The sequence below is a fragment of the Danio rerio genome, chromosome 25 (genome assembly GCF_052040795.2).
Source record: "Danio rerio strain M-AB ecotype USA chromosome 25, GRCz13ab, whole genome shotgun sequence".
Taxonomy (NCBI): Eukaryota; Metazoa; Chordata; class Actinopteri; order Cypriniformes; family Danionidae; genus Danio; species Danio rerio.
This window is the reverse complement of record NC_141045.1, coordinates 16,417,006-16,433,769: the sequence shown is the minus strand read 5'-3', so window position 1 is coordinate 16,433,769 and position 16,764 is coordinate 16,417,006. Positions and strand designations below refer to the sequence as shown.

Here is a 16,764-nt window from a genome sequence, read left to right as displayed (position 1 = left end):
TCTATATGAGTCCTGTAAACTTACACCATTTAAGTTGAAGTAATAAGGTATTTGATTTACTCTTTACCTTTAACTCTGAATTTAAAACTCTTCTCAAGAATTAACTTTCAGTTAATTTTGAGTTTTAAAAATATAAAATATATGTAAATTAAACACTTTTACTAATCGTCTTTCTGACAGCTAACATTCATCCAGTATAATCCGAACACTAACCACTTACAAATAATAATAATAATAAAAAACTTGTATTCTGAACTTTCAATTTCTGAAAAAAACTGAATTTCCCAATAAATGGTTAAACACAACCCCTAAACTCTGACAGTTGTTAAAAATCCCCAAACTGATCCCATTTGCTTTGACATACCATTACCAAATCAAAACGGGCTTTTGTCAAACATGCTTAATAAAGGTCAAGTGCCAAAAAAGCAATGCCAAAATCACGCTTAAATCCTCCATCCGTTTGCACTTCCCAACAGCTCTGAATTCCTTCATTCTGATAAGTGTTTCACCGTTTCTTACTGGAATTCCCTTCACAACATCATACAAACTTACAGCCCTGAAATCATCTCGCATTCCTCGCATGCTTTCGCCATGTTGTTTTTCCAGCACAGAGGGAACATAAAGATTCAAAATAACAGAATTTGGGATGATAAGAGGACTCCGACTGCGTTTTTCCTTTGCCTGTAATAAACAGTCTCCTATCGGGGCGGCTGCGAATCCTCAAATCCCGACACTGTGCTGCTTTTTGAATCAAATGCCTGGTACCCACAGCCCTGTATTTACACAGGGCCTCTGGTTTGTAGGTAGCGCGAGGTGGCTGGAATATAAAAAACACGAGCAGATTTTTAAAGCAGCATTAAGTTGTTGTTAATCTCAAAGGCAGATGGAGTGTAAACTGTTCGCAATCTACAAGCTTCCTGCGTCTCTGCTGCGTCAAAAGTGAAAAACAAAAATCCAGACGCATGTTCACATGAGCTGCCAGAGCTGAAATTATCATATGTGACCAGTGGATCTTTAACAAGGAAATATTATTTATTACAAGTTTACAATAAATGATGATTAATTTACTAACATGAATAAGCAAACTGGGGCGAGTCAGTGGCACAGTAGGTAGTGCTGTCGCCTCACAGCAAGGTCACTGGGTCGCTGGTTCAAACCTCAGCTCAGTTGGCGTTTCTGTGTGGAGTTTGCATGCTCTCCCTGCCTTCGGGTGGGTTTCCCCCACAGTCCAAAGACATGCGGTACAGGTGAATTGGGTAGGCTAAATTGTCTGTAGTGTATGAGTGTGTGTGTGGATGTTTCCCAGAGATGGGTTGCGGCTGGAAAGGCATCCGCTGCGTAAAAACTTGCTGGATAAGTTGGCGGTTCATTCCTATTTTAGAGTTTTTTACAGCATAATCTAAAACAAGGGTTAACATTGTAGTAATAAGTGCTGGACAAGTGTTATTGGTTCCTAATATGTTCGATATAAATATATCAACTAACATTAACTGAAGGAACTTTATTAAATTGTGTGACCAAAATATTACAGAGTAATCTTATAAAAGTATAAATAAAAGATGTGTATAAGTATAAACAACTGCAATTTATTCTGTGCACTACACAAATTCATGCAAATCCTAGTGTTTTTTTTACAGTAAAATACTGTTTACATTTATAACAGCAAAACACTGGCTATTTTAGAGTTATTTACCGCATAATCTACAGCAATGGTTAACAGTGTAGTAATAAATGCTGAATAAGTGTTATTCATTCTAAGTATATGTTCGATATAAATATATCAACTAACAATAACTGAAGGAATTTTTTTGAAATGTGTGACCAAAATATTACAGGGTAATCTTATACTGCAATTTATTCTGTGAACTACACAATTTCATACAAATCCTACTTTTTTATTACAGTAAGTACTGTTTCTTTTTATTACAGCAAAACACTGGCTATTTTAGATTTATTCACAGCATAATCTACAGCAAGGGTTAACGGTGTAGCAATAAATGCTATAAAAGTGTTATTCATTCCAAAGTTGTTCATTCTTAACTAATGGAACGTTATTAAAGTGTGTGACCGTAACATTCCGGGTTAATTTTATAGGCGTTTACAATAATTCTTCTGTTGATTTTTTTTTTTAGGCTTTATAGTTTAAGATGTTACTTTGTCATGGAAGTAGATTCCAAAATTCGTCACAATGATATGTCTTTACAACCAAAAACATTAGTAATTCATCCAAGATCAAACAAAAAGTGCTTCAATGGTAATTAATGTGTGGGTTCTCTTTGGGTAAAGGGATTTATATAGATAAATGGTAAAATGTTAATAAAAAGTAAATAAAATATTTAAAAAGCCTTTATTAACGTGGCTAATCCATAAAACATTGCGGCAAACACTTGCCTTCAAGGTTACCCTGAAACGGGTAGGTGCATTTTTATGGATTAGTAATGTTAATAAAGGCTTTTAAAATAATTTTTCACAATTTTTCTTCTTTGACGTCAATTTTTGTGACGTCATTTTCGCATTTTAAGGAATAATAATAGGTATTTCTTGTGGCTTTATGTTTAAAATGTATATTATTTTTAAATGTAGAGTTTGGCTCTATCATAAAAAAACACTTTTATTAATTATTCTGTTTAATTTTAGCTGCAAAACTGCATTAAACTATTGTCATTTTTGATTTAAAAATTATTTGGTACTAGGTTTTCTAAAGTTATAGTATATTGTATTAAATCAGCAAATGGCTTCACACAGAAAACAAAGTGATTAAATAATGCAGGTTGTTGTACGGCATGTGACTAATCTTTAGAAACTGCATTTTAACATTTACAGTTTGCCTCTCTTTACTTTTACTGGAAGTGATTCAATGTATTGATTATGAAAATGGATTGAAATAAGTATTTTGGTGTAAAAAAACTCACTTTAACTTAAAATACTTCTTAAACATGTCAAACACAAATGCATAAATTTGTCATCTAGTGTAATTTGCTTCTTTAGTCAGAATTTTCTCCCTAAGAAAAACCCTCTCTCGATGCTAAAATACTGTTAGGTTCCATGGGCCATGAAGCAAGCGCAGTACCAGGTAGTACCAGTTCATACAACCATACGATGATGAAACACTATGATGTCAGAGTTGCTGTAGATAAATCTAAACTATGTGTTTGGGTGAGCACCTGGCAGGGTAACTGATGGCCCTCCGGACAGGCTTTTAATAACATATGGCAGGTTTTTGGTCAGAGCGATGACCTGATTAACCGATCACCCTGCTGGTTTGGTAACCCCCTTTTTTTGTGTGCATGCATATGACACATTCATTCCCTGTTACCCTGGATCCTAGGCTATTTTTCAAACACACATCCTTTACATTTGACAGAGGTTGCTGCTTTTTAATATACTGTAAAATACTGTACATGCATGCGTTCTTAAAAGGTGTTTTTGTTGTTTTCAATCCCAGCAGCGATAATTTATATCAAATGGCGTCACAGTTGGAGTGCATGGGGTGGAATCCTGTCAACTCTCTGGCGTCCACTATAAAGAGGTAGGTCAATGCGACCCGCTTCTGTCTTGTAGGAAATTCTTCTGAGATTTAAATAAGCACACATTCGCCTAGGCTGAGAAAAAGACTTCGTTTGAGCTGGTGGTTATACTGAGACTATAAATTGGGAATTATTTTGAGGGTCTGATAATGCATCAGAATTGGAGTTGGATTATGTGTGCAAACCACAATGCTTTGGTACATTGCCATGGATGTTGGAAAAGTAAATTCTTATTCATTACAAACTTCTGAAAACTAGCCAGATCACAATGAAAAAGGAGAGGAGAAAATATGTTTTAGTTACAAGCTGGATGTCAGAATAAAATGTGCTTTTCAATGAAGGAACTAGGGAAATGTGAGATAAAATCTGTTAGGAATTTAGAGGAAATAATTAAATTGTGAGAAAGTCAGAATTGCTGGATATAAACTCGAAATAGACATAAAATAATGACAGAATTGCAAGAAAAAGAAACTAAATTATTGGGAAAAGTCACAATTGAAGTGAGGAATTACAAGAAAATATGCAACACAGGCTCATTCAGAAAGCTTAGCTACTGTTTCTGGAGATTACGAATTATGTTTTTTTATTGTATTTGCTGAACATTTCCAGTTAAATGCATAACAAGTCTTACAATATTACACATTTTAGCATAACAAAGTTTAAAAAAGAAAAAAGAAGGAAATAAACAAATAAAGAACAAGAGAGGGTATACATAGAGAAGAGGAGTTTAGCTTTTGAAGTATTTTCACAGTTCTGATCGCTTTTCGACTTGAAGGTCCTTAAAGAGTTTCAAAATAAATTTTTAAATCAGCCTTGAAATGGAAGATGTTAGGCTTCCTCTCCGACCATTTACACTTGTGTATATAAAACTTGCCTAATAAAATCAAAAGATTTAACATAAACACGAGATTCTTACCTATATATTTTTTAGGGTTACGAATTATGTAGCCAGAGGATCGTATGGGTGCATTTCGTCTTTAAAACAAATTTTATGGGGTAGTATGACGCCGTTCCTTTTTACTCTTACCAGCTGACCGCTTACCTCCCTATGGTCATATACCTTCCTGATGTTACCCCTTTGTCCAGTTGCTCGCCATGTTTGTCGGCGGACAGTTGATCACGACAATAGGGTTTGATTCCAACAAAGAACGGTTCCTAGAAAGTGGGTAAGACAAAAACAGAAGCAAAAATAAATAAATAAATAAACAAGTAAATAACAGGGTGAGAGTGTGGTAAAATCTGAAAACTTGGTAAAAATCAGGCTGCTGCGAGCGCTTTACTTTTTCTGGATTGCTTTTTAAAACACTGTCAGTTGAGTTTAGGGAAGGTGGTGAGGTAATCGGTGATTTTGAAAACACTATTGATTGGATTTAGGAAAAGATGAGGGTGTGTCAATCGATTGACAGCAGCCTCTGGTGGATTTACGCAAGAACACCAGACGTAAATGGCACTCACGAGAGAAGTTTGAGATCAGAAAAAGTGAAAAAGTGCCTCTTGTGGATTCGTGAAAACTGCAAAAAAAAAAAAAAAAAAAAAAAAAAAGAGTACCTCCTGGGACGGGTTTGGCACTCTCCAGAAATGTATATAGCGGTACGATATCAGAATCATTCTGAGTTGACAATAGGTTTGAATTGCAAAAAAAAAAATGCTATTACCATTTTTAATCTTATATTGTGAAGTTGTTTCCACAGATTACAGTTCACATTGCTCTCATAATTTATTTTTATGGAAAACAAAACAATAATGTAGTACAGTTCTGAACAGTTTAATCTGCTGACTTGTGTGAATGACTCCTATGGGTCATATAGTGAATCCAAGACGTACAGCACAACCATTCTAGTCTGATTCCTGAGTGAATGACTCATGAGTTGATTCATTTTAAAGAGTCAAAAACAAACACTTTAACTACTGTAGTCTTCTGCATGATTTCTGAATCAAACACATACAGCTTACCACAAACTTTTAAGGAACCTATGTGCTTTACAGTTTAAAAAGATAAGTACAGTAAAATTACATTTTTATTTATAGCCTCAACCAGACCAGGCTCTCAAACTCCCTCTCATGACCCCCTGCATCTTTCATCTCATCTCTCTGTTTGTGCCAGAAAGTAGCGTGTGCACATGCAGAATTAGCCTCTGTTTTGTCTGGCTAGAGAACGATATCCTGCCGTATATTTCTGCCAGTGGCATCTCAGCCTTGACCAGGCTGAGCGCTGGCCCGCCGGGAGGAAGGGAGCCGGGCAGGGGGGAGGTGGAAGTGCATCGGTGCACAATGGGACAGACTCTACTCCCTCTGGGACCCGAGCGAGAATCCGCAGTCACGTTCGGCCAGGCGGGGAGGAGGCTTTGACCTCTCTAAAAGAGTCGGAGGAGCCCTGGGTGACGGAATGATTCATGTGCTGATAAATGAGAGGGATGGGGCTGGTTTTGGTTGAGGTAAAATCAGACATGCTGATCGATCCCAAGAGGGCTGCCATGGAAGCCATGTTGTGACTCCTCAAGCTTAACTTAGGGAACATTTAGGTGACATAGATGTGAAGTTTCCCATTGTGTTTGCATATAGACAACATAGCCCATGTTTTTCAATGGTTCTGCAAAAATGACCAATAAGGCTGTATTATGCATGCCAGGCCAGTAGACAGTGCTGTCACTTTTAAAAACAAAACACTGTGCACATATAGTTCCATAGTTTGCTGTTGTTATTTTGGTTGTCAATGCACAAATTCTGACAATGAATTAAACCTTTAACTCCCGCTCTAAAAATAAAAAGCAACTATTTCTTTTGGTTGTTAAATTGTGTTGCTAACACCACTGAAATGTTGAAGTTTGTTTAAATAATGAACTTTGGACAAAAGATCAACATGGCGGTTAGAATTCTAGTTAAACGGCCAGTTAATATCAATAGTATCTGTAAGCAGCCTTTATATGCAAGCTGAGACTGCATCCCTCAGTGATGCAATGCCGGACACAATGCACTCAAATGAAGCGAGTGACATCACTGCGAGGGATAGGGTTAGAGGTGAGGTTAGGTGAGCCTTTAAAAAGCATTGGATGCAGCTCAGATTGCACTGCAGCAGGTCTGCATCCAGACCCCTCTCGTTAATATCACAATCCTATTTTGTAGCTATGATTTTTTTACTACAACAACCTCAATTTTAAGTTTTCTTCTGATCTGATCACACCCCAGTAAAAGGTTTGTTTAATGGCAGGATTAGAGATAGGCTTTTGAATTTGTGCAATCTCTCTTATTTTTGTCTTTCTCATGCTTTGCAGTAAGAACAGTAGAGATACAGTATGTCAGAAAAGTTGGAGTAGAGAGAGGAAAGTGGGATTGGCAAAGGACTGCAAAGCAGGAATCAAACTGGGTCTCTGTAAACGTAGTTGGGCTACATGTCTGTGTGTTTAACAATATGGATAGATGCAGGACAGAAGAATTTGTTCAATCTCAATTTCACGATCACAATTTTATACCTCAGAGAGTTATAAGTGGTTATGTTTGCAGTTGGGCCTAAATGCTTTTTTTATTTTTATAAAAATATAATTTTATACAAGTGACACTTTATAATTTCATGTGAAACTGGCCAACCCGATATCACAACATAGCTATTTTATGTTTTTGCGAATTAGCAGCTATTTAACGTTTTGCGAAATTTGTAAGAATTTGTGTAACCTGCTAACAGCAGGGGCAGGATTATGGGCAAACTTTAACACTTATGATTTCATATAAATTAGCCAACCAAATCTCACAATAAAACAACATTTTACACTTTTACATACAGTTTTTTTTACACACATCCACACCCTAAATAACTACCATTTTGTCATAAGCAGATCATATAAACTGTACAAATGAGATTATATGCATTTATACATATTAGTTGCTCAGCACACAGCAAAGGCGCAATGATCAGCAAAAAATATAAAAATAAAATAAAAGAGTGGGCGCTGACTGACAGCTGATAATTAAAGAGCGCCCTTTTCTCCATTCCTGTATTTATTATGTTTGCAGGATGTCATTTTTAAATTATTCCGAAATGATTATTCCGAAATGAAAGCGTCAGTCTGACTTCATTTGCTCTGGTTTTTAATGAAGCGCGACTCGCATTGACAGGTGAAAATCCGATATGCCTGCTTACACTGCAGATACCAGGACACAGATTTAATTTATATCAGATAAATTTCCACATATGAACAAGGTCTGAATTAGATTTGAGTAAATCAGAATCCATGTGATTTTTTCCTGCTTACATGTACATAGGCCATATACAATCTGTGCCACATGGGAGAAAAAAATTACAACTGAGTCACTTGAACTATGCAGTTTAAATGCAGCAAACTTCACACGGGTAAAAAGACTTGACAAACAACCTATAGGAGACACACTCTTTTTCCACTCCATATGCACCAGACACTTCCTTATGTTCTAGAAAAACTCTGTGAAATTCGGAGCGTGCTCCACATAGGTGAGTAAGCTTGACAAAGCACCTGTACAAGATGCACTCTTTCCTCTCTGCATTTACAGTTGAAGTCAGAATTATTAGCCCCCCCCCTGTTTATTTTTTCCCCCAATTTCTGTTTAACAGAGAGCAGATTTTTTTCTACATTTCTAAACATAATACTTTTAATAACTCATTTCTAATAACTGATTTAGTTTATCTTTACCATGATGACAGTAAATAATATTTTACTAGATATTTTTCAAAATGCTAGTATTTAGCTTAACTTGACATTTAAAGGCTTAACTAGGTTAATTAGGTTAACTAGGCAGGATAGGGTAATTAGGCAAGTTATTGTGATGGTTTGTTCTGTAGACCATCAAAGAAATATATTGCTTAAAGGGGCTAATAATTTAGACCTTAAAAGGTTTTTTTTTTTTATTTATTTAAAAATGCTTTTATTCTAGCCAAAAGAAAACAAGTAAGACTTTCTCCAGAAGAAAAAATATTATCAGACATACTGTGAAAATTTACTTGCTCTGTTTAACATCATTTGGGAAATATTTAAAAAAGAAAAAAAATTCAAAGGGGGGCTAATAATTCTGACGTCAATTGTTTATACGTGTATGTTTATATGTGTGTGTGTGTGTGTGTGTGTGTGTGTGTGTGTATGTTTATACATTCGTGTGTAAGTGTATTTTTTAAATACAACTAAACCAACTTGCCATGGCATCAATATATTGCTGTTCTCTAGTGATCTGATTTTTTATAATAATTTGAAAGTTCTTTTGGATAAAAGCATTTGCTAAATGAATAAATATAAATGCTAAATTTCAGGTAACATCTAAAAAAGCATATTAGGTGCACTTTTAATGTTTTTGTTTTTTTTCGATTTCTATGATAAAAAAAAATGTGTGTTTGAAAAAAAAATTGTATAATTGTTCCAAACTTTTCACCGTTAATGTATCTATAGCTCTTTCCATACCTCCAAATCCCATGTCTGTCACAAGCCCAGGTTGGTTCGGCTTGAGTGAATGAATGAACTGTGAGAAGATTTACTGCAGGATGCTGTTCTGAACTGTCTTTCCGTCTGGCTAGCCTTGCATACAGACAAAGAGAACTTTATACCTCCTGAAACGCAATACAAAATTTGCGAAATTTTATTCAAGCCAGGGAACAAACTTCTCTGATAACAAAAAACAGATTCCAGACTGTGTGGTCTTTTCTCCAAAGGTGAAACACGGTGTAGAATTGTCCCGAGAAACGTGTATTTACAGCGTGACGTAAAAAAAGGCATACCGCTGAGGTTCAGGCTTAAGTTCAACAGTGAGCAAGACCATACATTCCCCATTCATCTCTCTGACTGGCCCTACCTCAAATGTTTGGGGCAAAATATTGCTCTTTGAAACGGGGAGCAATTTGCCCCAATGTCAGGATGAGTTACGAAGACATGGCTCTGTGTGTTTTATGGCTAGCAATGCCCTCTATATGTCATCCAAACTTTGTGAAATAATGCACGGGGAGATTTAGGAAGGACTTTATCTGCTGTCACTAGTAAATGGGAAAATTATGAGGTAGAATTACGTTTTGTGAACAACTACTTTAGGGTGGAGCATTTTTTGATGTTTTTACATGCTTAGTTGTGTTTTATACTCATAGAAAAAGACTCTAAGTGCAACCCGATGTATTATGTTAATAAGGAGGATTTTTCCATATTGTTTTTAAAAAAGGTATATTGGTCTATTTTAATACAGGTATATATACAATTGACACTTTTTGGGTTGAGTAATTTAGGGTTGTCTGTAAATTTAACTGAATATTTACTACCAATTTTCAGGCAAGGACATTATCTCTTTTTTCACACGTCTTACCTACCAAATCAACCAAATTAAAGGTGCAGTAGGTGATTGTTTTTAGAAACAGTGCTGGTTGACAATCCTTCACGTTCCAATAATAATGGTTAAAGTAAATGATATAAACGTATTTATATGTATTTTTATACTCTGGGTAAGGCGTAAAACTAAAAAAAATTTCATAAAATTAAAATTTGTCGCATCTAAAGTTCCCATAGTTCTGATAAGTAGCCAAAACTTTCAGTCAACAAATAAAGATTTGTACATCTGCACACCCATTCACGCAGACAGATCCGCCGTTTGTGCGTTCATGTGCACGAGAGTCACAGCAGTAAAAACAAATGCCAAATCAAAACTTTTTAAAATCCTGAATCAATATCGGATCAACAATTGGATGGCTGAAGTATTTCTTTTAGACAAGTAATGTTCTGTTTTAAAACTATTTTAGTCACGCAAAGCTGATGTAGATTGTGTTGTTTTACAAATAAGATATGCAGGGAAGTGTTGTTCAGCCCCTGAAATCGAAAGCTTAATGTGACTATTTTCAATTTCATAAGGGATCTTTTACAGCATCAATAATGTAGATTTTTATGTAGTTTAACAGCAAAACATAAGTAAATAGTGCTACTTTGCCTAGCCTGCTTTACTGAAGTGAAGTTGGTTTTATATTCACATCACATTGGTTTATTTTTGAACAATGACAACCTATGATGCGCTCCCTATTGTTTACCGCTACTTTAAATATTCGGTCTGAAATGGCATGTAAGTATGGCTTAGTAGTAAGTGTAATTCCTGCACGCCGCCAGCACAACAGCTAAGCATACATGAGAGAGTAATACCAGCGATCCTTGCATGCATGAAATATTGCACATTATGAAAGTTTTGTTTGCTACACAACTAAAATGTGCTAGATATAATACAAATTTTAATTTGGAAATGTATTATTATAAAGCACTATAATGTTTTATAACTGGCGAATGATATGATCTAGTGGACTGGCTACTGATATCTTTAGGGTACGTGACTTTATGACTTCAGAAGGCGACCCTTTGGACGGCAGGGGAGGGGCCGTGTTTTCAAAGCTATTAAGCTAATGGATAGCATTTTTGTAGATCACCTACTGCACCCTTAAGACTTAAAATGTTTAAAGGCAGCTAGTTTAAGTGCTTCTTAAAGCACACAAAAACAAAACAAAAAGTACAAATTATTAGTTTTATATTTCTAAAGTTTTTTGAATATTACAATCCCATTCTATGACTTTGTTTCTATTAACAAAGTTGTTTTAATATGTTTATGTAATTTCTATCTAGACTAACTAACCCAAATCTTTATTCATGATTATAAGCTAACAATTCTGTTGACTGTACAAGTAACCATATATTTTGTAAATCTGTATATGAATATCAACTATATATCAGAGTTTTTGTGGAGTATTAGTGGGTTGTAAAGCTACGTTACTTGCAAAGTTACTAGTCAGAATATCTGTTGGTGCGCCATCAAAATGAAATGTTAGCGGATAGTAAGCAGATACTCCAATACTCAAATGACCAGTTGACATGTGGTCAAAAAAAGACAATCTAAATTAAGTGTTAACAAAAAAGAAAATCAGCAAATTGACAATAACAAAATATTCTCCTATTTAAACACGAACAGCCATCCAGGAGGTTATGAGAGCGACCCCAGCACACCCATGGTCTACAGCTGCAGCACTCAGTACCGTATTCACACCCATGGCGTCTTCAGAGGCCTTCAGGTCAGTATCTCTTGCTCACGGCCCGCTTGAGTTCACTTTCAGGACAAACTGAGATTCTTTGTGCTCTTGGGATGTGCTCGCTTCGGGCCAAGGTCAGGCCATTACGTACAAAGACACACAAGCACTGGAGCACACAATCCTTATACAAAAGTTTGATTATACAACTTGCTAAAATGATGAACATCTCCAAAGAGAAATGCAAACCCCTAGATTTAGATACAGTGCCTTAAATAAGTCTTAAAATGCGAGACAAATGTAGTTTAGAAAGAAGGTGCCGAAGAAAAGTGACTGACGCAATGAGAAGGCTATGCGAGAGGAAGCAGGGCCCCTGCCAGAATAGTTGAGAGATTTGAAAGGCATTTCAGGATAAAAAGCGAAGAGGAATCACTTTAAAAAGTCCATTAGCCGCAAAGCTGCAGTTTCCAGTTGCCTGCTGCTAGCCCATATAAATCATTAGCTCTTAATTAATGTCTGTCAGCGGGCCTTAAAGCAGTAAAAGAAGAGATACTCCAGAGCTGCTCGCGTTCACAACGGGATACCTTTCTTCACTTCTTTGTTTACTCTTTCTCTCGTCGCTGTGTAAATGTATGATGGGCAACTCAGATTGTTTTTTTAATCTAAACGGATGTGTATGAGTAGATAGATAGATAGATATATATATAGATAGATAGATAGATAGATAGATAGATAGATAGATAGATAGATAGATAGATAGATAGATAGATAGATAGATAGATAGATAGATAGATAGATAGATAGATAGATAGATGGGTTGATAGGTAGACAGACAGATAGACAGACAGACAGACAGACAGACAGACAGACAGACAGACAGACAGACAGACAGACAGACAGACAGACAGACAGACAGACAGACAGACAGACAGACAGACAGACAGACAGACAGACAGACAGACAGACAGACAGACAGACAGACAGACAGACAGACAGACAGACAGATAGATAGATAGATAGATAGATAGATAGATAGATAGATAGATAGATAGATAGATAGATAGATAGATAGATAGATAGATAGATAGATAGATGGGTAGATGGGTAGATGGGTTGATGGGTAGATGGGTTGATGGGTTGATAGGTAGACAGACAGACAGACAGACAGACAGACAGGTAGGTAGGTAGGTAGGTAGGTAGGTAGGTAGGTAGATAGATAGATAGATAGATAGATAGATAGATAGATAGATAGATAGATAGATAGATAGATAGATAGATAGATAGATAGATAGATAGATAGATAGATAGATAGATAGATAGATAGATAGATAGATAGATAGATAGATAGATAGATAGATAGATAGATAGATAGATGGGTTGATGGGTTGATAGGTAGACAGACAGACAGACAGATAGATAGATAGATAGATAGATAGATAGATAGATAGATAGATAGATAGATAGATAGATAGATAGATAGATAGATAGATAGATAGATAGATAGATAGATAGATAGATAGATAGATAGATAGATAGATAGATAGATAGATAGATAGATAGATAGATAGATAGATAGATAGATAGATCCTATCTAGATGGAGTTAAAACACTAATAACAGCTAATCTGAACATAACTGTCACCTACAAATCAAACGTAGCATGCTAGCCTGCAGAGCTGTGTAGCCTAGCCTGCTGTGTTATCCTTCCCGTGGGGTCAATTTAGACGTCTGCCACTACAGTCGTAGAACAGGTTCAGTAATTTACTTATCAATAGCACTTAACACTCATTCATTACTGTGCCAGCATACAGAAATGCCATTATGCTAAGCGCTAGTTAATTAAGAGCAGATGGGCTTCAGCAGCGGGTAAATGAGGGAAGCGGGAGGAACGGGGGAGCGAAGCGGTGAAATAAGGTCTGCCTAACGTCCGTGACTAACCGTTCACAGTTAGAGCTCATATCAGCAGCACGGGTGAATCGCAATGATCATTTCACAGCTAATTCTGCAGTAATGAAACCATTGGCCATGCTAATCATTAGCGGGTTTTTTTTTTTGTTTGTTTTTTTTTGCAGATGTCTTGTTTGCTGTGCAGCATTTGTCATAGCATTGAATTGAACATTGTTGATTTTCTCGCAGGATGTGCGGAGAGTACCGGGCATCACTCCTGCCATTGTGCGTTCAACCGAGACCAACGAAAAAAGGCCATTCATGTGCGCCTACCCTGGCTGCAACAAAAGATATTTTAAACTGTCGCACTTACAGATGCACAGCCGTAAACACACAGGTGAGAGATCCCACAGGTGCTATTGTATGTCATAAGCAAAATGCTAAGGTTGTCGTTAACATGTTTGGTTGTGTTGAACTCATAGGGGAGAAACCCTATCAGTGTGACTTCACAGACTGTGGTCGCAGGTTCTCCAGATCAGACCAGCTAAAACGACACCAGAGAAGACACACAGGTTTGCACCATTGTCCATTTTTGTATTTTCTTGTACTTCCTTCATAGCTGCTTGCTAAAGGACAACAAAAATCAAGTATTAAGAGCTACAGTAACTAACAAACAGGGAAACCTCTCAGATAGTTACGGTTAAAGGTTCTAAAAGTAACGTTAATAGAATGTTCATCCAAACATCATAGATTTGTTGTTTTTCCAGCATTTTAGTTGGACATTTTTCTATTGTGTTTTTAAAATGTTCCCCATGATTCAAAAGTAACCTTCATTTAATATTAGCAACTTTCTGAAATGGAACATTCCCATCGGGGGCCGTTCACACAGAATGCGTCTCAAGAATTGTTTTTTTTAAAGCGCCTCCTCTGCCATATTGCTGTCATATAAACAGATGTCATGCCTACTTGCTACTGTAAACAGAAGCTCAAAAGACTTGCCCTGCCTCAGGGTTCTTCTGATTGGTCTACTGCTTTGAAACTGACATTGATGAGTCATTAGCCCCTTTTAGACATACAGACCTTTTTGGAAAAATAACTAGCAATTTTCTGGAAAGGGATCATGTGAGAGCAGGCCCTTTTTGAAAATACCGGAAAATTTGTTCTTGCAATTTTTTGGAAGGAGAAATTATAAGATTACCAGTAATTTGCCGGAATGCTGCGCTGGGTGAATGCAGAAGAAAAATTGCCGGAAAGAACGCGTTCGCGATTAGAACACACTGACGTGAAACGTCTACTCCAGCCAATAAGAACATTCAGACACAAATAAAAACAAAAGCCTTTGAAATTTTTTTTTTTTTTTTGACACATTTAACTACTAGATGTTAGTCAGGAAACTTTCTATGTTCCTTCTTAATGCCAACTGTGTAAAAAATTATCGATAAAATGCTTATGGTAATCCGGCTGTTTGTTTACCTTGACGCGTGTGCACATGAAGCAACCAGTGAGCGGCAGCACACATACATTGTGTACATCTCCACATGCGAAAGTGTTACCCATGTTTTCATTGAAGTTGCTCACAATATTTATCCATCTACAGAATTTGTAATGTCGTCAAATGTGTAAACATTTAGCAGCGTTCGTGCTTCTGCCTTTGGATGTCTCTGAGACAAAGCAGCTGTATAAATGCTAAAGCTTTGAAAAAAAGTGAAACCATCAGCAAAAGCCTGACACCTTCTATGTTTACAAATACAAGCGCAGCCGTTTAGAGTCCATTTTTGATTAATGATGTCAGAATTTACCGGTATTTTGGAAAGGATGTGTGAATGTCTTTTCTGGAAAAATTCCGGAACGTCTTTGTGTGAACAGCGCTTTTTTGAATTTACTGGTAAAGTCGTTCTGGTAATTTTCTGTATATTTACCGATATCCCTGTGTGAAAGGGGCTATTGACTGACTCAAGTGCAAGGAGTTCCAAAAGACATGAGACGCAACCATAATGGTCATGCTTATATCTGTCAAGCATGTGTTTACACAGAAAAACAATTGAAAAGTATCGCATTGGAATGAAAAAATGCAGTCTGTGTGAATGATCCTTAAATGTTTCTCTAACATTCACACAACCAAAAAAAAAAAACTTTCTAAAGCCAAAATGTTCAGAGAAAATTGACAATTAAGGTTTTCGTAATGTACTAAGAATGAAAGTTATAAGAAAGTGAAAAGTGTAAAAGTGTTTGTTAGTAAAAATAAGTGCACTTAGTTGTATTAAGCATTTAATTACATTTCCAGTTTATATAAATAAAACAGTACTTGAACATAACATTAACAAAATAAAAAGGTGCCTAAATGTACGTTAAAATGATTAAAATGGCAGTTTTTTGTCATATTTAAATACACATTTATAAACTAAAGTTTTCATTTGTAGTGTGTTTCAAATTTACAGTTGTACTGTAGAAAGTTGTAGTTGCACTTGTAGATATGTAATATTATGCAAAGGCCACTTTTTATAGCTTCTTAAGTACACTTTGATAATTATTTCATGCTATGAATTTGAACATACTATATATGTACATAATAAATAAATAACAAAATAAAAGAGTACACTTTAATGGCTGATAGAAATTTAAGCATGCAGTTGTAGTAGCATGATGCTAATTCCTCATATAATCTATAAAAAGGTGTGATAGCAGTCTGCACTTGTTGACTTTAGTTCAACTAAAAGTTTACATTTTCACTCGCGTTCCAAGTTTTCTGAATTCCTCAATCAAACACATTTAGCGTGAGTGTTTGCTGATGTATGGCTGAACAGGCAGGACTCTCTTGGTCTCACATACTTAATTTTTTTTTTTTTTTTTGTGCTGACACATTTTGGCATGGCGTTTCTAGCCTGTGCCTCGTTCTGTTCTTGTTGTGTGCTTGTGTGTGTGTGACCACACTTGTGTGTTCCTGTTGTTGTGTGTGTAGGCGTTAAGCCATTCCAGTGTGAAACCTGTCAGAGAAAGTTTTCACGTTCAGACCACCTTAAGACCCACACCCGGACACATACAGGTAAAACAAGTGCGTAAACCTTTTCATTTTTTTCATGATTCGCTCCTCTCTTTCCACTCTTTGATTTAAAGTTGAATTTTTAGAGGTCACTTTTTTATCTCAGCTTGTACTGGGAAGTTATTAAAAAATATTTGCAGTGTTTTTTTTTATTATAGCTACTGGTTTTAGTATTCTCACTCAACTGTAATGGCTCTTTCCACTGAGTGGTATGGTACAGTACAGAACGGTATGGGTCACCTTTATCAGGCTTGCGTTTCCACTGCTAAAAAGGTACCAATGGTACTCTCTTGGTGGGAGTGGTGTACGACAGCA

At 36.2% G+C, this 16,764-nt stretch overlaps 2 protein-coding genes across 17 annotated transcripts in view; both read left to right on the top strand.

The window, feature by feature from the left end:
- LOC147830838 (uncharacterized) overlaps positions 1–16,764 on the top strand; it is a 688,366-nt gene that overhangs the window by 609,987 nt on the left and 61,615 nt on the right. The gene's annotated exons all lie outside the window — the stretch shown is intronic.
- Positions 1–16,764, top strand: part of wt1a (WT1 transcription factor a) — a 37,940-nt gene that overhangs the window by 15,667 nt on the left and 5,509 nt on the right. For 9 of the 16 annotated variants that reach the window (XR_015525525.1, XR_015525524.1, XR_015525520.1 and 6 more), the window contains exons 4-8: positions 3,446–3,529; positions 11,469–11,568; positions 13,659–13,806; positions 13,892–13,981; positions 16,369–16,461. Coding sequence is in view for 2 of the 16 variants with exons in the window: in NM_131046.2 (NP_571121.1) it covers positions 3,446–3,529; positions 11,469–11,568; positions 13,659–13,806; positions 13,892–13,981; positions 16,369–16,461 (515 nt within the window). In the remaining 14 variants the exon portion in view is untranslated. Of the gene's footprint in view, positions 1–1,381; positions 3,530–11,468; positions 11,569–13,658; positions 13,807–13,891; positions 13,982–16,368; positions 16,462–16,764 lie in introns of those variants that run through there. The other 7 variants (XR_015525529.1, XR_015525528.1, XR_015525527.1 and 4 more) reach the window with 3 other exon arrangements.